Below are 23,706 nucleotides of genomic sequence, written 5' to 3' on the forward strand. Positions count from 1 at the left end.
GGACAGCGGTATTATACATAAGCTCCTTTGTAAGGGCGCTTGTCTAAAATAGGCCACCGGTGTGGGGCAGAAAAATACAAGTTATTTTGAACACATTGAGTAGTTTTACATTGCTGATTTTAAGCTGTGTGATATAATGTGTGAGTTAATTAGCAACTTTATTCTACTTTATAAATTTAAAGACCAATCAAACATGAAAATATATTCCTTCTTATATTTAGTTATTTATTTGTGCCTGGGCACATGTGCCTGGCCATGTGTGGAGGTCAGAGGACAGCCTGGGGCGGCGGGGTCTGGGCGTGGACCTCAGCTCACCAGGCTTGTTGGCAAGTGTGTCTGCCCAGAACATCTCCCTGGCTCTGAAGACACATTCTTAGCAGAACTTCAAACGTGTAACCATCCTAAAAGGTGCCAATCTTTTCAACAGACCCAACCTAAGACAGAAATTTTAGAAACATTTTAACATGTGTCTGACATGACGTCTGCATCTCAGGGTTCGTTCATTGATCCAGACCACATTTGAGCATCTACCAAGTGTCAGGTGTACACAGATTGCGGTGATGAGCCGACTGCTGTGTGAAGAGCTCACATGATAGTAGAAGAAGCACGTCAGAAGTAGGCAGACAGTATCACAGCGTGACAGGCAACATGACAGATCATCACAGAGGTAACCCTCAGGAGACATGTCTGAAGCATCTCTGGCAGAGCTGGGTTCCAAAATGTATCTCCACATCACCATGCAGTGAGATGTGGCCTGGCCCAAACAGCAGGCATCCAGGCCAGTGAGAGGCCCTTGTCTGAAGGCAGTAAGGCAGAGGGTGATGGAGGAAAACAGCCAGCTTCCTGTTCTGGCCTCTGCATAGACAGGAGCAAACACCCACACACTCATGCATCTCTCTCTCTCTCTCTCTCTCTCTCTCTCTCTCTCTCTCTCTCTCTCTCTCTCTCTCTCTCTGTCACACACACACACACACACACACACTCATACTTCTCATGGGGAAAAAGCCACACAAGAACGGCAGAACACTGAATTCTGGGAAAGCATTTGCCTTGCAGGGCTCCATTTGTCTGCCCTGGCACCCATTCCTCCTGATAACAGTTCTAGGAGCTTTTAATGCATGAAAGCCTCCTTGCCGGGCATCCAGCAGAGTTACTCACTGCTTGTGACGCGCATGGCAGTATACATAGACACTGTGGCAACAATAGTGCTGTCCCGTCATCATTGCTGTTCTTCCAGGCGTGTGCTGCATGTGGAATGGCTTTCCACGTACTCAGGGGAGAGCTGAGGCTGGGAACATTTAGTGCGGAATGCTCGTGTTGGTACATGTGGAGTAGAGGAGCTTCAGAAACAGCAGCCCCATGCAGAGACTGCATGTGAACTCCAAGGGCTGTGCCCTAAAATAAGCCATGTTCATCACGATTCAAGACCCTCAGATGCACTCGTGATCGTGAAGGAGGGCCACATCTTAGGGACAACTGCCAAGCTGTTGTCCATAATCTATCCTTGTAGTATCCTTCTTTATAACCCAGATATTCTTTTTAGCTTTCAGGAGGTTTTGTATTTGATTCTTTGGCTATTTTTCGCTCTACTATTTTAAAGTGGCAACAGTGTTTTATATGGTTTATTGGGTTGGTTGTGTGTGTGTGTGTGTGTGTGTGTGTGTGTGTGTGTGTGTGTGTGTGTGTTTATGTTCCAATACACTCTTATCCATGATCTCTAATCCTAGAGGTATAAATTATATAAATCCCCTTAGAAAGAATCAATTCATTAATTTTCACAGTAGACTCCAAGGGAATGTGTTGTTACTAAGTTAGTTTCACATGCAAAACATTGGATCATCACATGTGTACCCAGTGCTGGCCTTGAACTCCTGATTCTCCTGCCTCCACATCACAAAAGCTAGGATTACACACATGCCATAAACCCTGGCTCAGATTTTCCTTAACAAATATAAAGGTATCGTTTTCCTATGAGGTTTCCCAAGATCCCAGCTCCGTCCGTAAAGGACTGTCGGCCTTGTTATTTCAGATGACCACAGTTAGGACACCACACAGCTACTGACTGTGGTGATGTGCACGTAAACACCCTGCTTTCTGGCCTCTCTTTGTGAGTGTGGCCTGTCTGCTCACAGCTGTTCTAACTGTGCCTGTCATTAGTAAGACAGGCAGACCAGTGATGTTCTCCTTACAGCCTTTTATGACAGCAGAGCCCATCCTGCGTTTTCTTCGCTCAGATCCTGGAGACTTGCTGCCCTTGCAGGATGGTGCCAGTTTTTGCTGCTCCCATACATATCTATTGCTGAGTATTTTCTTAAAGTTTGGCAGTCAGCTGAAAGCAGGAGCCAGCTGGCATCTCCAGACTAGAGCGAATAGAATTTACTCTTTTACCTACATCATGGAAGCTGCCTGTTTCCTTGGTAGGGCTTTTTTCTTCAATATTATTCATTTTTGGTCATCATAACTGGGTTCCCCTGCCCAGGACTAAACATGAGTCTATTGGCCATGGCTCCTTGAAGGGTGTATTAGTCAGGGTTCTCTAGAGTCACAGAACTTATGGAAAGAATGTCTGTCTGTCTGTCTGTCTGTCTGTCTAGCGAATTTATTGGAATGACTTACAGACTTCAGTCTAGCTAATCCAACAGCGGCCAGCTATGAATGGAAAGTTCAAGAATCTAGTAGTTGCTCAGTCCCACAAGGCTGGCCGTCTCCTACTGGAATCCTAAGGACAAAGGCTCCAATGCCAGTGAAGGAATGGATGTACTAGCAAGGCCAGGGCAAGTAGGCAGAGGGCAAGAGCTTTCTTCTTCCATGTCCTTATTTAGGTTTCTGTCAGAAGGTGTCTTTCTGCCTCAAGGTCTGCATTAAAGGCGTGTGTCTTCAAAAGGTCAAACCATCTTTCTGTCAGGCCAGCTGCTTCAGGATGGTGGGGAACATGGTAAAACCAGTGGAGTCCGTCATCATGGGCCCACTGTTGGCCGTGAAGTCAGTTCCCTGGTGGTCAGAAGCAGTACTGTGCAGAATACCATGTCAGTGAGTAGGCATTCTGTAAGTTCATGGATGGTGGTTTTGGCAGAAGCATTACATGCAGGAAAGGCAAATCCATAACCAGAATAAGTCTCTACTCCAGCAAGGACAAACTATTGTCCTTTCCCAGAGAAAGTGTCCCAGTATAGGCAGCCTACTACCAGGCCACTGGCTGGTCACCCCGGGAAATGGTGCCATATCTGGGGCTCAGTGTTGGCCTCTGCTGTTGGCAGATCTGGCACTCAGTAGCAGCTGTGGTTATCTCAGCCTGCATCAGTGGATGTCCATGTTGTTGAGCCCATACAAAGCCTCCATCTCTGCCACTATGGTAACATTGTTCATGGGCTACTGGGCATGACGGGGGAAAGAGGCTGACTGTCCACAGAGCAGGTCATCTTGTCTACTTGATTATTGAACTCCTCCTCAGTTGAGTCACTTATTGATGAGAATTTACATGGGGCGCAAGTATCTTCACATCCTTCGCCCATCTGGAGAGATCTGTCTATATACTTTTTCCCCAGATGTCTTTCTCACCAATTTTCCAATCCAGCTCTGTCCAAGTCCCTGTTCGTCCAGCCAATCCATTGCCTATAGGCCATGAACCATTGAACAATGGCACATCTGGCCCCTCAGGACAAACTGTAATACCATGCGTACTGCCTGAAGGTCTGCCCACTGTGAAAATTTCCCTTCGCTACTGTCTTTCAGGGTTCTTCCAGAAAGGGGTTGTACTACACTAGCTGTTCACTTCTGCCTACATAACATAGAAAATCATCAGTAAACCAGGCCCTAGTCTTCTTTTCTCAGTCAGACAGTCATAGGGAACACACAGTGAGGCCTCAGCACGCTTGGCAGCAGATAGCATTGAAGCAGGAGTAGAAACCATAGGCACATGGGCGACTTCTTCATGTAACTTGCCTGTGCCTTCAGGACCTGCTCAGGCCCAATCTTGGATATACTACTTCCCTCTGAAACTTCACAAGGCAGGCCTCCATCCTCTGCACTGCTCTCAACATTCTTATTTTCCCAGCTCCTACAGAACACCCCACTGAGCTCTCAACACTCAATGGCTCTTCTAGCCCAGAGTTCCAAAGTCTTTCCGTGATCCTCCCCAAACCTGGTCAGGCCTGTCATAGGAATACTCCACTACACTAGCCACTGATACAAGTCCACACCATGGTAGACGAACTTGCAGGAGATTTGTTTCCTCTTCTGATTTATGCCCGCCGTCTTGCTGCTGCTGGATGGGTGTGAGTAACTGGAATTTTTTAAGAATAAGAAGAGAGAAGGAAATGATACATTAGCTAGCTAGTTAGATATCAATAATTTTATTTTTTTAAGACAAGATTTCACTTTAAGTTCACAGGCTGGTCTCAAACTTTTCATTCCCTTGCCTCTGCCTCCCAAGTGTTGGAATTTCAGATATTCACCTTTGTGCCCATTGCATACATTCATTCTTCAGATTAAGATTTTAATTCCATGCTGTTCTTTATAGTTTAAGTCCTCAACTGTAGATTTGTTTTCTATGACATACGTGGAGTTTTTTGTTTGTTTGTTTTGTTTTTTGCATTTTCTTTAAAGTTTTTGAAGCTGCATGCTCACTTGGCAGAAATATTTTTGAGGTATAGCATTCATTCATAAGTGTACATTGATCATTTTGATGTGTGCTTTGTACTGTTTGCCTGCCTCCTTGGATCAGGAATCAGCATTTTCAGTACCCAGGTCAGTCAGCATCCTTCAGCCTTCTGTGAACAAAGTGGATTTAGCTTGTTCTTCAATTTCACGTGAATGGGGAGTGTGTGTGTGTGTGTGTGTGTGTGTGTGTGTGTGTGTGTGTGTGTGTGTGTGTACATATATCTGTATTCTCTTGTGTCTCATATATTCTACATCTTTTCTTAACTTTTTAATGGTTCTTTGTGAATTTCACATTATGCACCCCAATCTCCCTCTCTCCTTGCACCCACTATCCACCATTACAACCTCCCCTGTAATGGAGGGGGGAAAATCTCATTGTGGAAGCCCTAGTGTGTCACAGTGTGTCCCACAGTGTACCTTTTTGTGCACACTTCTTTGCTTGCAAATGTTCATTGCAATGAGTCATCAGTCTGGTTTGAGGCCTCTGGCTTCTGCTACACTACCAATACTGGAGCCTCACTGGGACTCCTCTCAGATACCCTGTTGTTGCCCTGTGTCCTGGAGGTCCTGTAGTTTTGGATCTGCAGGACCGGCTTTTTCAGGCATTCCAGCAGATCATCGATGGGGTAGATGTTGGGATGGGCCAATTCAAAGCTCTAGATCTGGGCCTGAGAGGTATCTGAACTTCTTAGCCTGGCAGCTCTCCCGCTCTCATGCCCCCAGGGCTAGCTTACCTGCAACCCCCACGACCAGACCCTGCTCTACTCTGCAGCTAGCTAGGGGCAGGATCAGCCCTCCTGAGCCCAAGCAATGGTGGGACCAATACTCTCAGACATCAGCAGTCCCTGGGCAGGAGCCCAGACCAGGGAAGTCCACCTGGCCTTTGGTGGTAACAGACCCCTGCTGCTGCAGGGTATGGACCCAGGTGTGGTCCCCAGTGGCAGCACAGGCCAGGACCCCTCTATGGTTCCAATGTCATCACTGGCTACTCACATTCCTGCCTCTCTTCACTGAGCCCACATTCTTCTGTTTCTCTTCCATTTCTCCATCACTTATTTGCTCCTCTCAACAGTGCCTGGGGTCTCTGAGTGTCTGTGGTTACCTCAGGAGTGCTATGCCCTTCTTGTGTATTATGGTGCAGGTCAGGGGTCATCTCGGACATGGTCTGCCTCCCCCCCCCCCCCCCCCCGCCTCCCACCCCAGCCCTGCATGGTCCTGGACTAGTGGTCATCTCAGGCTAGCCCCCTGTCCGGGCTCTATGACACCAAAGTGGTGGTCATCTCAGGCTCCCTTTCTTCAGGAAGTGTGAGACTACTAACAATTTAGCCATCCACACGACAGAACACTGAGTGTAGACAGCCTTTGTCCTCTCTGCCACCTCCTGGTGTACATGTGAAGCCGCAGCCATGCCTGCCGTGCCTCTGGGGGCAGTTCTGTGCCTTTTCCTTAACTCAAACTACATCCAATGAGAAGTGTTCCTGTTGGGCTAGGGAGGTGACTCAAAGTTCTTGCTTCCTAAGGTCCTGTGTTCAGATCCCTAGCGCCCATGAAAAGCCAGATGCAGTCATATGTGCAGGTAATCTTAGTGGCCCCATGCGAGGAGGGGGGACGAGGCAGCAGTCCCTGGAAGCCCACGGGCCCGTGAAGAACAAGAACCCTGTCTCAAGCAAAGCAGGCTAGGACCAATCCCCAGATGCTGTTCTGTGCCCTTCGTGTAGACTGTGGCCTGCATGCTGCCCCTCACCCACCACACAAAGATGCCTTTTTTTTTTTAAAGAGAGAGAAAGGGAAATTCCATGTGCCCGGCATGTAGAATTCCTTTGTGTTGTCTGTTCTGGTGTTTTCTTGAGACGGGTTCTCATCGTGTAGCCCAGGCTAACCTAGAATTCACTCTGTTGCATAGGCTGATCCCAAACCTACAGTCCTCAAGCCCTGGAGTGCTGTGATTACAGGCATGTCCACCGTGCTCGGCTAGTATTCTGTTCTATATAGACTACTTTTTCATTCCGTTGTTGAACTTTTTTTTTTTTAAACAACTAAAATATTTGAAAAAAAAATTTTTAAGGTGGGTTTGGTTTTTATAAACTTGAATGTGTTACTTTCTAGATATGTTCACTTTCTCTTTGGAATAGATTTTTATTTCCCCATTTGTACTCTTTTTCTTTTCTTTTTTTTTTTTTTTGTTTTTTGTTTTTTGTTTTTTGTTTGTTTGTTTGGTTGGTTGGTTGGTTTTTTTGTTTTTTCGAGACAGGGTCTCTCTGTGTTGCCTTGGCTGTCCTGGACTCATTTTGTAGACCAGGCTGGCCTCGAACTCACATCGATCCACCAGCCTCTGCCTCCCAAGTGCTGGCATTAAAGGCGTGCATCACCACGTCCAGCCTCTTCCCGCGTTTCTTGTGGGCAGTGTCTCTGCTGCGTTCAGTCTCCCACCAGTTTCCTTCTCTTGCCTTTCTGCTGTCAGAAGGAGGCTGGAACCCAGAGTCTCTTGGAAGGACAGAGTTATAGTGCGTCCTCTCTGGGAAGCCGCTGCTGCATGTATTTTCCTCTGCAGAAGTGGACAGAGGGGTTAACAGCTGCTACTCGGGGCAAACTGCTTGTTACAGGTAGACCTGGGCCCATGAGTTCTCACTCCCACTCAGACTCTCTGACCTGCTGGCTTGGTTGCTTCAGTGGACAGAGACAATACTAAAGGACTTACTTCTCATTGATGAAAAAAAAGAAAATTTTCACTCTATTCAAAATATAATTTAGACATAAGTATCACTCTGCAACCGTGTATAATTTGATCCCGTCAATTCATTCCTGGACATTTATCTTGAAAACCCATCCAGAGCTGGCAGGTCACCTCAGGCTTACTACCTGCGTTTATATCACCGGTCAAAAAGGCTGAAGTAATGCATAGCATAGGAAAAGTATTTGGAGCCCAAACAAAATATTACGGCACACAGCTTTACCTGTTTATCTGTTGTCTGGCTGAGTTCAAGGTGGATCTTGTGGGGAGTGTTGAGTTAAACACAGAGCATTTATCCACCGAAGCGTGACATGTTTTCTGTATGATCCTTAACAGAAAAAGTTTGCTAAGCCTAGATCAAAACAGGAAGGGGAAAAAAAAGGAGCTGGGGACATGAAGCCCTGAGTTCAAATATCCAGGTTCTGCGTTCTTATATAATATGTACTGGCTCCAAATTCAGTAAGAGTCTGACACAAGGTAATATGGCAGAGTGTGATAGAACATCAGATTCCGTCCTCTGTCCTCTTGTTCACATGAGCACACAGACCAACATATATGTGTGCATATATCACACACACACACACACAAGTGGAGGAAGAAACATTATGGGCATAAAAATGTTTATTGAGACATTTACAAATTAGTGTTTTAGAGTTTTAAAGAATTAAAGTGTTAAGCACGTGTATGGACATTTACGTTATGTCATTTGACCAATAAAATTACAATTCTATAAACTGTGTAATAGCACAAGCATTTCCACCATGTGAGAGGCTTAAGAGAATAAAGACGTTTTATTCTTCATACTGGTGGACATAGGAAGGACCAGACTTAGTGTTCAGGAACAGCCACAGCCTTGGCGATAGGGCAGCGGCCGTTTCCAAGGACCTGTGCTCAAGAGAGAGACATTTAAGCTGCTTGCTGTACAAATATTCTTGAGAAGGTGACAGAATACAGGCCCAGTGGCTTGGTCTGTAAGACACGCTGGCACCTAGGGGACCTGTAGAGAATCATGCACCATGTTGTTTTCCCACATGCATGTTTACTGAGCTTCCTGAGAGTAGAGCACTGGTCCTGATCCTCTGCTGCAGTGGTTTTAGAACAAGGCGTGGCTTGTACAGAGAGAGTGCACTGAATGTATTCATGTTTCTGTTAACACAGCTCACTGGGGCTTTGACAGCACTTTTAGTTATGTTCTTGTAAACTGGAGATCCCAGAAAAAATGCTACACACCTTTGGCCTAAGAGTCCCCAAGGCCCAGGCCAAGTGACTGCTTGGAACTTGATGATTGAACAGATTTGAGATGTCACAGATGCAGACCTGAGTTATCTTAGATGGTCATCACCCACCCCTGTATCTGTCTTTTAGGCTCACATAACTTTCCCACTTCGAGCCTTTTGACAGTCAGGTAAAACTTGTGAAATAATTTCTTAGCCAAGCATCAGCGTCCAGCAGCCCCACAGTTCAGACTAACCTGATGCCCTTGGAGGCTTGCCCTGGTGTGCTAGCCCACCTACTGGGATCCTCACCAGGACAGTCAGTAACTGTGCTGCTTTTCAACTTCCTTACAGTCTAGCTCACATAACCACTTCCTCAGCAGAACATGTTTGGGGCTCCCTTAATCCTGGGTTGTGATCAATCATTTGGCTCAAGAATAAACTGACTCTTACTCTCTCTGGGGTGAGAGCTGTGTTTTGTATCAAGAGTTTGAAGTAAAATTTCATTTTAATGGTGACCCTGATTTTGAAATTGGATGAATACAAGCATTTGAAGAACAGTCATGGGAAAGAAGATTTTGACTGAAATGTGCCAGAGACATTGATATTGTCGGAAGCTGTGATGCAAAGCCTGTTGTATAGACACCAGGGAGTGACGGTAGCAAATAGCACAGTGCATTGAGATGTACCATGTGGACTTAATTAAAATTTTGGCTGGATTTTTTTTAAACTATTAGTCTGAGTGGTTATATTCAATTTTGGTAAATGCAATCCTTGGTTTATGCTAAAAAAAACTTTTCATTTGTCCTCTGGGTTCACATAACTCTCCCAGTTATACCAATACTAGAAATATTCATATATTAAAGTATTCATGGGTTTCAGAGAGTTATGGCACAGTGTTGGTCAGCATAACAGATGAGTTGGGAGATTGGCTGTGTCACAAATGTGTGGTATAACCTTGGATAAGTCCCCGAATGTACCACATTTTCCATTATATCCTTGAGGAAGTCTGGGTAGCTGTTTTCTCATGTTGCAGTTCTGGAGCTCTTTGGTTTGGGATATTCACACAATTATCCTTTGTTTTTCTGTTTTTAGGCGATGTCCTTGTTGCTGTGAATGACGTAGATGTGACTTCTGAAAACATAGAGAGAGTTCTGTCTTGCATCCCCGGCCCAATGCAGGTTTGGACGTCCCTTCCCATACAGTATATAGTGTGCGTGTGTTCTGTGCTGTTGTTTTGTTCTGTTTTTTGTTTTTTTACATCTTGAAGTTAACTTCCTGAGTAATGGGTGAGTAACACCAGTGCTCGAGCACCAAGGGCGGTTTCACTTCTTGCTAACACTTAGCTTTGGACATTGTTCTAAAAGGAGAGGGGTATCTACAAATAAGACTCACCTTAAGTAAAGAAAGCAGCAGCGGTAATGAAAGTACACATGATTGCCCGCTTACCCTTAGAGCTCCTATGTTTGCCAACCTTTAATGTGTGTGAGTTTGAGGCCAGTCTGGTCTACATAGTAAGTTCCAGGACAGCCAGGACTATGTTGTTGCACGGTTTTTCCTCCCTGCCCCAAGCTCCTAGAATAACAACTCAAACTCAAAATATATTTACAAATACCTAGGCCATGCAGCTAGGCTCATTCCCTGACTTGCTCATAACTTAATAACCTATTTATTCTAATCCAAGTTCTGCCATGTGGCTGGCTACCTCTGCTCAGGCGCCATGCATCTGTCCTCTATCATGTCTTCCCGGGTGCCTGTTGGATGTCCCACCTTCTATTCTACCCTTTCCCATTGGCTGTAGGTTTTTTTATTTGACAGGTGTTGCAGGCATACAATGCATGACATATTATCTCTACATTATGTAGAGACCCTGTATCAAAAAATAAGTAAGTAAATAAACAAGCTGTGAACTTTGTATTCTAAAAACCCCTCATATTAAGAAGTTTTTGGGTGGGCATGGTGGCACACGCCTTTAATCCCAGCACTCAGGAGGCAGAGGCAGGTGGATCACTGTGAGTCTGAGGCCAGCCTGGTCTACAAAGTGAGTCTAGGACAGCCAAGGCTACACAGAGAACCCTTATCTCGAAAAAAAAAAAAAAGGAAGTTTTTGGTTTTTTGACTCTCTCTCTATGTAGACATAGCTGTCCTGGAACTCACCGAGATCTGCTGTCTCTGCCTCTCAAGTACTGAGACTAAGTATGTGTGACCATGCCCAGCTGGAAGGGCTTTTGTTGTTTCTTAATATAGTATTGGTTATTTCAAAACCTAAGTGTAATATTTTCTCTGAGGCCATGCAACCCAGGAGTTTATGGAGTCAGGGGAGTAGAAAGAGCACGTGCTCCTCTTGACAGTCAGACAACCGTCTGTGTGCACTGCTGATGTCACTTCCTGTCAGCTTTGTGTCCCGTGACACAGTGTCTCAGGACAGCAACTGTGAAGGTGGGAAGAGTCATCTTGGCTCACTGGTTTCAGAGGTTTCAGTCCATGGCCACTTGGCTCTGGTGTTGGTTTGTTTTGTGGGAGAGGACATGAGGGGAGCTTCTTTGAGGAAGGCAGAGCCTTGTTGTAAGGGATAAGCACTAGAACAAAATGGCTGACTTCCTGACAGCCAGGAAGCAAACATTCCTCCTGTGACCCACTTCTCCCCATGCCCTTAACAGGCAGCACCACCTCCCAGCGGGGCCGAGTACTGGCAGCCAGTCTTCAGCATGTGAACATGGGGGAGGCATTTAAGGATACATAACATTATGTCCTGTATCCTCAGGCATGTGCCCATGTTACAATGCAAGTGCAGTTAGTCCATCTCCAGAAATTTCCAAAGCTTTAACAGGTCCTCGTTGCTCAAAAGCCTGAGTCTACATAGTCCTCAAGGCCTAATGAAAACTCAGTTGTGAGCACCCATCAAAATGAGAGTCAACTGCTGTTTTCCAGGTAATGCCATATGCACTCTCATTCCATAGGAAAAGACAGGGAAAGAATGAGGAATTATCAGGCCTAAGCAAGACTAACACTGAGCAGCCTGGCCTGCCACCTGGGATATGCAGGGGGCACGGTGTCCTCCAGAGGCCGTGGCAGTCCTACCCCTGTGGCCTCGCTGGCTGCAGCCCACGCAGCAGCTGTCTTCTGCTGGCTCTGCTGGCTCTAGTGACCGTCTGCAGCTTCCTTTAGTCAACGTTCCATGTTCCTGGTGTCTCCTGCTTTCTAGGTCCCCCATTTCGGCTTTGGCTTCACTCTCCTAACTTCATGCTCACCTGTCAGGGCTACCCACGGGGACTACGAGTGTGCTCCTCCACACAGTACGGCCTCCAACTTTGAAATTTTGGTTGAAGCCTCCAGGGCCCCACAAGCCTAGCGTTCTGCACAACTACAAAACTAGCGTCGCACGGTCTGCCATCCTTCACAATCTTGGTAGGCCCGCTTGAGCCATGGCTGCAGTGGCTCCTGCGTGTTCTACCAGCCGAGCAAGATAAAGAACCCTAGTCAAGCAGTACCCTGAGCATACCTGAGCACTCTGGGTTTTCAGAGCTGTCCTCTGGAAAGGAGTTGTCATTTTACCCTTTTGAGCTAGCGGGTAGGGTGTAGGGTTAGGAACGGGTCCTGGTCAATTCCCAAGATGTCCTCAGAATGTTTTCCCTACTGTCCCAGCATAAAGTCCTTGGCCTCTTTTTAACAGTACTGATCTCTCCATATTTATTGGCAATAACTTTAATTATACTTCTTTTCTGGCTAAAATACAAGTCTTTAAATGTTTGTGTTCCATTTCTTGCTCCCTATTCTCACTGTTAATCTGGCGAAAATCAGCAAGCAGCGCCCATGCCCAGCCTGAGTGCCGTGTGGCCGTGAGATTTCCTGTTGGATGAATTAGTGTGCTCCCTCTAAACACGGCCTCTCACAAAGTTTTCATGTATAGGTAAAATGTATCCGTGTGTTCCCCGCCACATAAACAGGCTGATCTGTCACCCAGTTACCAATAGCATCCTAATTTCTGCCTGAAACCTAATTAGCCTGGTCTTTGCTGCCTGCGTTTTCCATTTCTGTCAGACTTCTGGTTTTCTAAGCCTTTAGCAGAACTGCCTACCAAGCTGCTTAGAGAAACCAGGCTTCTTAAGTCTCTTCCTCAGTCACTTCCCGTGAAACAGCACCCCGGGCTCCTGAGACACGTCAGGTATAGTTGTCACAGTAAAGAACTACTTCTTTTTAATGTTGCTTAATTAAAAAAAAAAAAAGAACTATTCTTTAATTATTTTATAGATGAAAAACCATGTGTTTTTCATCTCATCCTAGCCTAGTCTCCTCCCCCCCAATCTTCCTGGACTCCCCCGCACAGCGTATCTCCCTCCTGACCTCATGCCCCTCCCAGTCCAATGAGAGGTGCTTGCATGCGCATGGATGTGAAACATGGTCAATGCACTATGACGCACACCAATGAAGAAAGACGGCTCTCCCTCCCCCAGTGGCCATCAGCTGCCTGTAGCTCCGCAGGGAAGAGTGGGGTCCTTGTGGCTCCTCTCTCATCCACATGGGCAGAACAACATGAACCCTAACTACTCAAAAATCTGAAACTTTTCAAGCACCACATTGATGCTCAGAAAGTCTGGAATTTGGTCGGTGGTGGCACCATTAATGCCAGCACGTGAGAGACAGAGGCGGGCAGATAGATCTCTGTGAGTTTTAGGCCAGCCTGGTCTACAGAGTGAGTTCCAGAACAGCCAGGGCTACACATAGAGAAATCATCTTTAAAAAAAAAAAAAAAAGTTTGGAATTTTACAGCATTTCAGATTTAGAGAGACCCAGGAACTTTCCAGGCTTTGCCTTAAGCAGCTTGGCGAGATTGCCCAAAAGGAGAAGAGGTGAAGGAGAATTTGCTGAGCCAATTAGTCTAATTCCTTGAGCGTTATTCATGAGGAGTTTTTGAAGGCCCCTGTCACCTGCCAACTGAAAGAACAGGTAAGCCAGCAGAGAGCGGTGGGGCTGTGGGAAGGGCTGAGCTGACTCCCGGGTGCACGGCAGGCCACCTTGGCCATGGCCTCAGGTCCTCAGGGCCCCACAGTGTGCAGCTGTGAGGAGGGCTGGAGCTAAAGTGAGAGGGGGCTGTTTGATAGAGGATGAGGATGGATTGCTTTTTGCATGGCGTGGGTTGAAGACAGAAGTGGGGAGGAGATAACCAAAGCCACAAGTGACGGGAACCAGGCCGTCATTACCGAGCCTGGAAGGGACAAGGATAGGTTGGGCAAGTTGCACAAGTGAGGAGGAGGCAGGAGATGTGAGCTAATGAGCGTAAAGCGTGTTAAAGGCTGTGGAAGAACAACAGAACTAAAGGGAGTTTCAGATAAGATTTATTAGATATTACTTAGAAACGCTTATCCCTATAATCACATAGTGCCCTTAGTACTTGGTTTATAATAATCCTCTTTTTTTATTTCCTCATCTTTTTATTTAGTTATACTCTTATCATGTTATCAAGGCCACTGAATTTCTCAGTAGTAATGGTTGCTTACACATAGCACTTTAGAAATGTCTTTCTGAAGTGTAATTTTCTTTGCATGACAGACCCAACCCTTTAAAAATCAGGATGGTGCTAAAACAGCCCCTTAAAGAATTTCAATGGACAATCCCATGGGAATGTTTTTGTTCGCGTTTGTGTCCTGGCAAGGTGTAAAGGTCCTTGTACCACAAAAAAGAGGGGGTGGCTTTTGCAAAGTATAGTATCTAAGCTAGTTTTAAAGCACATATGTCAGTTTCCACAAGCATGGTGACATGGTGTTAAATTTTAGGTCATTGCTTCTTCCTAGAATATAATGAGTGAAATGATCAGCCTACCACCTCATTTCCCGTTTGTCACTTTTTTGTGAGTCACACCCAGTCTTTCAGTCTTCCCACCCACAGCCACCTCAGCTGGAGAAGATTCCCCAGGGTATGAGCCGTGGCTCTTTCTCTGAGACCCTTTCTGTGAGTCCTCCTGCCACAAGCTACTCCCCCACCCCCACCCCACCCCCCAGTAATGATCAGCTTTGACACTAAATACTGCTTACTCGTGTGGTCTGTTTGTGACTGAACCACAGACCAAGTCTTATTTTTGTAGCATTTGTTTATTATGCACATTCATTGGGGGGCCGGAGGTGACTTGCAAGAGTTGGTTCTCTTTATCATGTGGGTCTCAAGAATCAAACTTGGGTCAGCAGACATGGAGGTAAGAAATGCCTTTACCCACAGAGTCCCAAAATATTAATTTTACATCTAGGATGACAATTAAACTGTACACTCTCAACTCTGTCTTACATTAATTATATGTTATTTTTCATCAGCTTGAAAAATAAAAAAACCTTGATCATTCTTACATAGGGTTGTTATTTTTTTTAATTTTTGTTTAGTTTGTTTTCTCTTTCTCTAGCAATACATTAATTTTCTCCTCAGCCTGTTTTGATAGTGTCCAGGTGCCAGTGTTAGCCTTCTTCAGCTTTCCTAGCACTGTACATCCAGATGAATCTGAACCCTTTTTTTGCTACATGTAGATGAGCATCTGTAGCTATAATAAATATCTGAAGCATTGACTTATGAAAAGGTTACTTTGGCTGGTAGCTTTAGAGGGTCTAGTCTATGGTCAGGTGTATTTGTTATTCATCTCACAATTGGGACAAATACCAGACCCAACGCAGCTTATGGGAGGGAGGTTTGAAAGGGGTAAGTCCATCACCGCAGGAAGTGTGTGGCAGAGTTCATGGCCACACAAGTGTACCAAGAAGAATCTTCGTATCTGGGCAGGAAGTAGAAAGACAAATGTGGGAGCTCAGCTGCTTTTTTTTTTCCTTCCCTTTTTATTCAGTCTGGGACTCAGTCCCATGGGATGGTGCCACAGGGTGAGTCTCACTGTACAGTCCTGACTGGCCTGGAACTTTCTATGTAGACCAGAGCTCCACTTGCACCTGTAGGGATACAGGGAACAGCCATCATGCCCAGCTTACTCTCATTTTGAAAGGTATCGTTTGACTCTAAGTTTAAAAGTGTATGAATTATTCCCTTTAAAGGAAGCATTCCTTAAATATAAACATTCAGAGCCCTGTGTGGCTTCCCAGCTTATGATGATGCCGTCATTACCCAGTGCTCATTAGGTACTCACACTGGCGTATCTTTGAAATGAGCATGTTGTCGCTGGCTGGCCGGCCCTGGGCATGTGTCTCTGTTTCCAAGGGGAGGTACCCGAGAGGTGGAAGGTGTCTCACAGCCAAGAACACAGCCCCACAGTCTGGATTCTGACCAATCTTGACGTCAGGATGTGAAATTTAAACTATCCTGATAAAACTGAGAGATGATCTCCTTGAAGGTGCAGAGTCCCTCGTGCCAGTGGCTGTCCGTCTGCTAGCACTGTCTTTGGCGCTTCTTCAAAGGGCTACAAAGACTGTCTGAGAGAGGAACATTGGAAACCTGTCACATTTGGAAGGAAAGGCAGTTCCCGATGTATGAGGTTGCCCTTGGTCCCCAGTGTCTGCCTCTTCACTTCACGTGATGAGTCAGCGCTGTTAGCATGCAAGATGTCCTCTGTTCTACACTCAGGTGTGGATTCCTGTTCTTCCGTGGCGCTTTTTCTTTGTGTTGTCAGTGGCTGTGTTCTCGTAAATGAATTATTGCATGGAGCATTGTACTTTTCACCCAGTAAACATTTGTTATTCTATATGTGTGCCCAGGTAGATACAGATACAAGCAAACCCCTGTTCTCACCATTCGCCCTTGCTCTGAGGTGCCATGTCCATCCTGTGACTCCTACTGCATGTGTCAGCACATGCCTTTCTTTGTTTAAAAAGATAAAAATTATATTTGCCGTGTTGAAAAACCAACCCCCCCCCATTTTTTTTTCAGGTGAAGCTGACATTTGAAAATGCATATGCTGTGAAAAAGGAAATGGCCCAACCAAAAAAGAAAAAGACACAGTCGAGCACAAATGAGATGGTGAAACTCCTCTGCGGGTTAGAGGCTGAGGGTGGCCAGCACAGTACCCTGGATATCCCGCACATCACCATGTACCTCACGCTGCAGATCCAGTCAGAGGCAGCCCGGGAGGAGGTGAGTGTCAGCTCACGCGTGTGAGGAAAGAGGGAGACCTTCCGTCCTCCCACTGCAGACTTAAAGAAGCAGAAGGGAGTTAGCTGTACCTTACCATGTCTACATACCGTGTTATGCTGGATATTGTATGAACTAGCTTGCCTTATCACCCTTCTCTGTGTATCACATGGTTTCCCAGGTGTTTTAAAACAAAGGAGAAAAACGTGGATGCAGTTTTCAGCTATTCTAAGCAATAGGGAAGGACCAACAGCTTCCTCCGTGTCCTTCTGTGATGTGAGGCATGCATTTCCTTACACTGTTTTCTGTCCGCTTAGTATGAAATTGAATGGTAAAGATTAGGTTAATTGCAGATGTACTTATTCCTTGGCATTTTCTGTGTCCTGGAAAATACATAGACACCCAGCGGTAATAATTCTAATTTCTTACACCTTGCTGGCCTTTTAGAACAAACTAGACATTTCAGCATTTATTTTTTAGTCCTCCTAAGTTTGAGGGTCCCATCCTGACCCTTTGTAGTTGGGAGGCTACAGAGCACACATGTCACTGCCTGTCTTTCCCTGGGAAGATGTGTGAATGCCTCGCAAATAAACCAGTTCTTGTCTGTGGCCAGTTCTGTGTCAAGATCGTAATTAGGAGAGGGTCTTTATTCTTTCCACACAGAGTAGCAGCTTCTGTAAGTGTAGGCTGCTAACAGGGCTTTAAAATACAGCTAATTAAATCGGCTGGGCGCTGCAGAGCCTGCCAGCCCTTCAATACCAAGGCTCTTAAGCCGACTATGGAGACATCTTTAAATGGCCTTTTCTTACTAGTATGTTACTGTACAATGAAATGTCGCAGGGTCATTTCTTTCCGTGAGAATACATAGTCGATACAGAGCTTGCCTCCAAATTACAACATTCGCAATGGAAGAAACAAGATGGAGAATTATAAAAAGCTGGTCTAAGACTGTTTAAAACAGCATTTGGTATCTTTAGAAAATAGAATGAAGTATTTGTTGGACGTGGATTAAATTTATTAAGTCTACATCGCAGAAGATTTTAAACTCATGTTTGACTTAATTTCTAGAGATAAATAATAAAAATTTAATAAAGTACATCTATTTTCACAGTGAAAATTGAAATAAAATTTGAATCATTATTCAAGTGTATTTGGCAAACATCCCATGGCATATATTAAATAATTTGCACATATTAGGTGTTCTTAGTAAGTATAAACAGTGGGCATGCACAGTGTATCATCATCCTTCTGTGACAACTTAACTATTTCTCATAAAGACGCCTAATTTAGTCAGAGAGAGGACCAAGGAAAGCTAGGGCAGTGTAATACAGTGGGAGTTTGGACTTTCTGTTGTATCAATTATAGCCATTAGAGCAACTGGAAGTTACTCTGAACTCTTCATGGTTTCTATCTTGAAGTTTTAATTTTGTCCAATCTTAATTTGCCGTGTGAGAAAATAGATGCTGCCTAAGTATCAGCAGGAAGAGTGAGGCTCACACTGCCCATCCTGCTGTAGGAGTGTGAGCACACTGTGGGTCCCACTCACTCACACTGCCCATCCTGCTGTAGGAGTGTGAACACACTGTGGGTCCCACTCACTCACACTGCCCATCCTGCTGTAGGAGTGTGAACACACTGTGGGTCCCACTCACTCACACTGTCCATCCTGCTGGAGGAGTGTGAGCACACTGTGGGTCCCACTCACTCACACTGTCCATCCTGCTGGAGGAGTGTGAGCACACTGTGGGTCCCACTCACTCACACTGTCCATCCTGCTGGAGGAGTGTGAGCACACTGTGGGTCCCACTCACTCACACTGCCCATCCTGCTGGAGGAGTGTGAGCACACTGTGGGTCCCACTCACTCACACTGCCCATCCTGCTGGAGGAGTGTGAGCACACTGTGGGTCCCACTCACTCACACTGCCCATCCTGCTGGAGGAGTGTGAGCACACTGTGGGTCCCACTCACTCACACTGCCCATCCTGCTGTAGGAGTGTGAACACACTGTGGGTCCCACTCACTCACACTGCCCATCCTGCTGGAGGAGTGTGAGCACACTGTGGGTCCCACTCACTCACACTGCCCATCCTGCTGTAGGAGTGTGAACACACTGTGGGTCCCACTCACTCACACTGCCCATCCTGCTGGAGGAGTGTGAGCACACTGTGGGTCCCACTCACTCACACTGCCCATCCTGCTGTAGGAGTGTGAACACACTGTGGGTCCCACTCACTCACACTGCCCATCCTGCTGTAGGAGTGTGAACACACTGTGGGTCCCACTTGGAGATTAATTATTTCACTTCTGTTAAAGCTCTCTGTTTCCTTGAAATAGGGTCTTACTGAAAATAGAAAACATTAATTATTTTGTAAATTATCCTGTAAATTAGCTTTTTCTGTAATTTAGAATAAAATGTGCCTTCCCATGTAGATTAATTTGTGCTGTTTAAACCCTCCCAGAATTGTCAGAGATTTTATAATCTTGTTATATTTTTCTTCCTATTTGTACTTTTTCAGTTTAGTATTCTCACTTTGTAAATATAATTACATATTTAATAACATTACCAAAAATGGTGATTATCTTTTAAGATTCAGTATGAAAGAAATGAAAGACTCCTAGGGGTTATGTGTGGGGATTAAAGCTTAAAATGCTACTTGAAATCAACTGTTTCAGTTGCGCAGACTTTGCTCTCCTGGCTGGTGTAGTCTCTAACCTTACTTTCAAGTGTAGCATTTGAAATGCTTGTTGAAGTGTTAACATACCAAGCATAGTTCTGTCCTTGGGTTTGAATGAAACTGACTAGAGCTGAAAGGATTCCCGTTTTGTTCTTGGTACAAAGTCTGAACTTTCCGGAGAATGTTGGTTGGAGCATCTGGGAGGCTGATTGTCTGTTTCCTTTCCCTAACAGCAGGAAATTCTTTACCATTACCCAGCGTCAGAAGCATCTCAGAAGCTCAAGAGTGTGAGGGGGATTTTTCTCACACTCTGTGACATGTTGGAAACCGTAACTGGGACACAAGTCACTAGGTAAGAGTGTTCCACTCTTTCTTCACGTTCTCACCTTTACTTATCTGTGGTAAAAACTGTCCCTATCTGTGACAGCGCACTATTGAGCCGTGCATTTGTTTCAGCCAAATGTTGATTTTTATCTAGAGTGTATGTTTTTAATTCAGCTACACGTCTCAGATTTCCCAGCACTATTTAATTAACAAATATGGCTGTTGACCCGTGGTTATAATTCTTAATGAAAATGTTGTCTTTGGGATGGCAAGATGGCTCCTGGGTAAAGGTGCTTGCTGTCAAACCTGTCAAGCTGAGGAGAAAACAGACTCCTATAAGTTGTCCTCCAAGCACCACACTCAAGCTGTGGTACATGTGCACACTTGTGCACACCATGTACACACACATGCACACACACACTGTAATTACTCTAAAAGAAGGTTTTATCTTTTATTTTGTTTTGTTTTCCTGGGACAGGGTTTCTCTGTGTAGCCTTGGCTATCTTGGACTCCCTTTATAGATCAGGCTGGCCTTGAACTCACAGAGATCCACCTGCCTCTGCCTCTGAGTGCTGCAGAGTTTTATCTTTTAAACATGGTATTAATATGCATCTTAGTGTCCTTGTGTTTTTACTGTGATTGTCAAGCCTCTAAGAAATACGCTGAAATTTTCACATGGTTAGAAAATATCATAATTTTACAGTAATGATAGAGAAATACAGAATGTGCCTTAGGAGGGATATTCAGAACTCAGTGTCAAGTGAACTTTATATGGCAGAAAGACCAGTGAAACTCTAGTCTGCACAGGGTCAGTGGCCTTGGGTGCATCACTAGCGCTGAGGGGAGGAGGCTGGGCGGGGAGGAAGGAGAGGAGGGAGAGGGAGGACGAACTCAAGGCACCTAGAGAACGCGCTCCACACTGACTTCCCCGACCTGACTTGGATGCCAAAGCTAAGTTATGGCATGAAGAGCCCAGAGCTTTTGAGTTTTGTCTTTCATAATTATTACAAATAATTTTTCTACTTTAATATTTTAGTCATCTAAACTTTACCAAAAAAAAAAAGGTTTGTTCAAATTTTAAGAGCTCCTGTGTTACTGATAAGATCTGAAATGGGAATTTCCAGATTTTACCTTTTGTTTTCCCATTTCTTGGTAAAAATTACACTTAAAAGTTTTAGAAGGTGTAGGATGTATAAAATAATGGAAAGAATTTACTTGTTTTCCTAAATAAAAGTTAAGCATAAATCTGACTTTTTATATATAGATAAACTGATTACATATTTGAAGACAGTGGTACTTGAGACTTCATTTCATACGTAAATTTAAAATATAAAAGCAGCTTTGTCAGACCTCTATTTATTTATTTGTTTGGTTATTCTTTCATTTGTTCATTGCAGGGAGCAAAGTACTAGACCTGCCAATTAAATACTATATGCCACTGAGCTATGCCCCAACCTCTCTTTTTATTTTTTTGACAGCTTCATTTAGCTATAGTTCATAATTCATACAATTTACTGAGGCTTAAAGTGTATAAATAGAAACTGGAGAGATGGTTCAGAGGTTAAGAGCACTGGCTGTTCTTGCAGGGGGCCTGGGTTTGGTTCCCAGGACCCACACGGTATCTCAAATAATCTGTAATTCCAATTCCATCTTGGGGACACCAGGTGAACATGTGGTTACACAGACATACATGGAGGCAAACGAACCATACACATAAAATTAAAAAACAAACAAACAAAACAAGTAAGTCTGGGGTTTTGTTGTTGTTGTGTTGTTTTGTTTTGAGACAGAGTTTCCTTAAAGAACCATTTTGGCTGTCCTGGAACTCTCTCTGTAAACAAGGCTGGCGTTGAACCCACAGAGATCCACCAGCCTCTGCCTCTCAGGTGCAGGGATTAAAAGGTGTATGCCACCACACCCAGCTAGTAAGTATGCTTTGTTTTTGTTTTTGTTTTAAGTGTACAAGTAAAAAGTTTAAAGTATATCCATAAATAACGGCCATGGTCAATGCCAAAGTATTTTTATCACCTTAAAAAGAAACTCTGTGCCCTTTGTCAACCTGTAGACCACAGCTCAAGCCCTTGGCACCTCCTGGCTTGCTAGCCTTGCCTCATAGATTTCTGCAGTAGCCATTTCAAATGAATGAAATCATAAGATGAGTGCTCATTGATTTTTTTTAAATTTTAAAATGTTGTGTTTGTGTGTGCCTTTGTGAACATGAGTGTAGGCGTCTACAGAGGCCAGAAGCCTCAGCTTCCCTGAAACTGGCGTTAACAGGCACCTGGATGTACCTGACATGGGTGCTGCGAACAAAACTCACCGTCTGGGAGAGCAGCAAGGGCTCTTAACTACCAGGCCATCTCTGCAGCCCTTACAGTAATGGTCTTTAGAGAAGTTTAAGGTTTTTCATGTAGGCTTGTTCTTTGTCTTTCTCCGCTGTGTAAGTTAGATGCTGTTTTACTTAATAGTTAGATTTTGTCAATAATGGTAACACATGAGGTAACTATGTGCAAGCAGTAAGGGCAGCTAGGCAAGCCTTTTTGAGGAAACAATAAATGAAAAATGTTATCTTCAGAGTTCTTTAACAATACGTGTTTCTTGCTGCATATTCTTTTTTTTAAGTTGTAATATTATTACTATGATATAAAAGAGGCTAATATTTGCCTAAACATAAATGTACTTTTAAACCTTAACATAAAAATAAAGTTTGAAAAAAATCTGCTTAATAATTCATATTTAAAGTAACACTTGTGTTCTCCACATTTCCATAATTGGTCACTGTTTTCTTTGTAATCTTCTTCGTGGTCATGTCTATACATGGGCAATCCCACAGGGCCTATGGAATTAATAAGCTAGGATGGAAAGTCTTTTAAAACTACTAAACTGTGCGTAGGTACAAAATGTTTCACACACAAGCGAGTTTGAGACAGGGTCTCACTGTGTAGCCCTGCTGGCCTGGAACTCCGCATGTCCCTCAAACTGGCTTTGAACTCATAGCAAGCCTTCAGGCTCAGCCTTGTGAGCTCCAGGGTTGTAGGCATGTAATGCTTCTACATTTGTGTGTCCTGGGGGTTTGGAGATAATTCCAAATGTATTCTTTGTTGTCACAAAGCCCTGTATTGTCTGTGTGGTAGTGAGATATGTGCCAAGAATTTTGCTTATTAAGCAATTCAGTTCTTAAATTATACCATGTGTAACCTTTTAAGGATTTTTTTATAACTTCATAACACTTAAAAGATATTCTAACCACATACTGAATTTTTGTTTTTCTTAGCTCATCCCTCCATTTAAATGGGAAACAAATTCATGTTGCTTACTTGAAAGAATCTGACAAGTTGTTGTTAATCGGCCTGCCTGCTGAAGAGTGAGTTGCCATCTTTTTGTTTATCTTTAAATAACATTTCTGTAACTATGGTAACAACAAAAAGGCAAAATAATGATAACAAAGCCTGCCTCGTTACAATTATGCCACATTTATCAAAAAGCAAACTCCTGGAGGTGGGTTCATGATCTCAGGGTGCCTGCCACACTGGGGAAGTAGTGACCAGTGTCTTTAGGGCTGCATTACACACAACAGAGGTAGCTGGGTGGGGCGTTTTCTTCTGCTTAAACTTTACAAGAATGTGGTTTGGGTTTCGTGTGCTCACACTGTATTCAAGCTAGAGAATTTGGGGGTCAAGGCTCAGCACAGCCCAGATGTTCAATATCTTTGGTAATTAATACAGTGACTCTGCAATGTCGAAGTGACATCCTGCCCCTGGGTGACCATTCACTAGTGCTGCGAACACCCTCTACAGCTGACTAAACTGTACACAAACATATAAGCATAAAGGCAGCTTGCTCCTTTGGGGTCTGTGCCATTCGATCATGTCACAAATGAATGACTGCTTTTTTTTTTTTAAGAGTTCCTCTTCCTAAGCTAAGGAACATGATTGAAGATGCCGCCCAAACCCTAACGTTCATGTACGGTTCTTTAGACAGGTAAGTGTTCCTCTGGAGTCTATTGTGTTGAGGCATGGTTCTGTGTCTTCCTCTGTGCCTGGCAG

At 44.4% G+C, this 23,706-nt stretch overlaps 1 protein-coding gene across 2 annotated transcripts in view; it reads left to right on the forward strand.

Moving 5' to 3' along the window:
* Positions 1–23,706, forward strand: part of INTU (inturned planar cell polarity protein) — a 75,412-nt gene that overhangs the window by 22,018 nt on the left and 29,688 nt on the right. For both annotated transcript variants that reach the window (XM_084768505.1, XM_084768504.1), the window contains exons 3-7: positions 9,700–9,785; positions 16,459–16,662; positions 19,570–19,688; positions 22,935–23,024; positions 23,564–23,641. In XM_084768505.1, the coding sequence (XP_084624631.1) occupies positions 9,700–9,785; positions 16,459–16,662; positions 19,570–19,688; positions 22,935–23,024; positions 23,564–23,641 (577 nt within the window). The remainder of the gene's footprint in view (positions 1–9,699; positions 9,786–16,458; positions 16,663–19,569; positions 19,689–22,934; positions 23,025–23,563; positions 23,642–23,706) is intronic.

This window comes from Acomys minous (assembly GCF_964271855.1).
Source record: "Acomys minous genome assembly, chromosome: 19".
Classification (NCBI taxonomy): Eukaryota; Metazoa; Chordata; class Mammalia; order Rodentia; family Muridae; genus Acomys; species Acomys minous.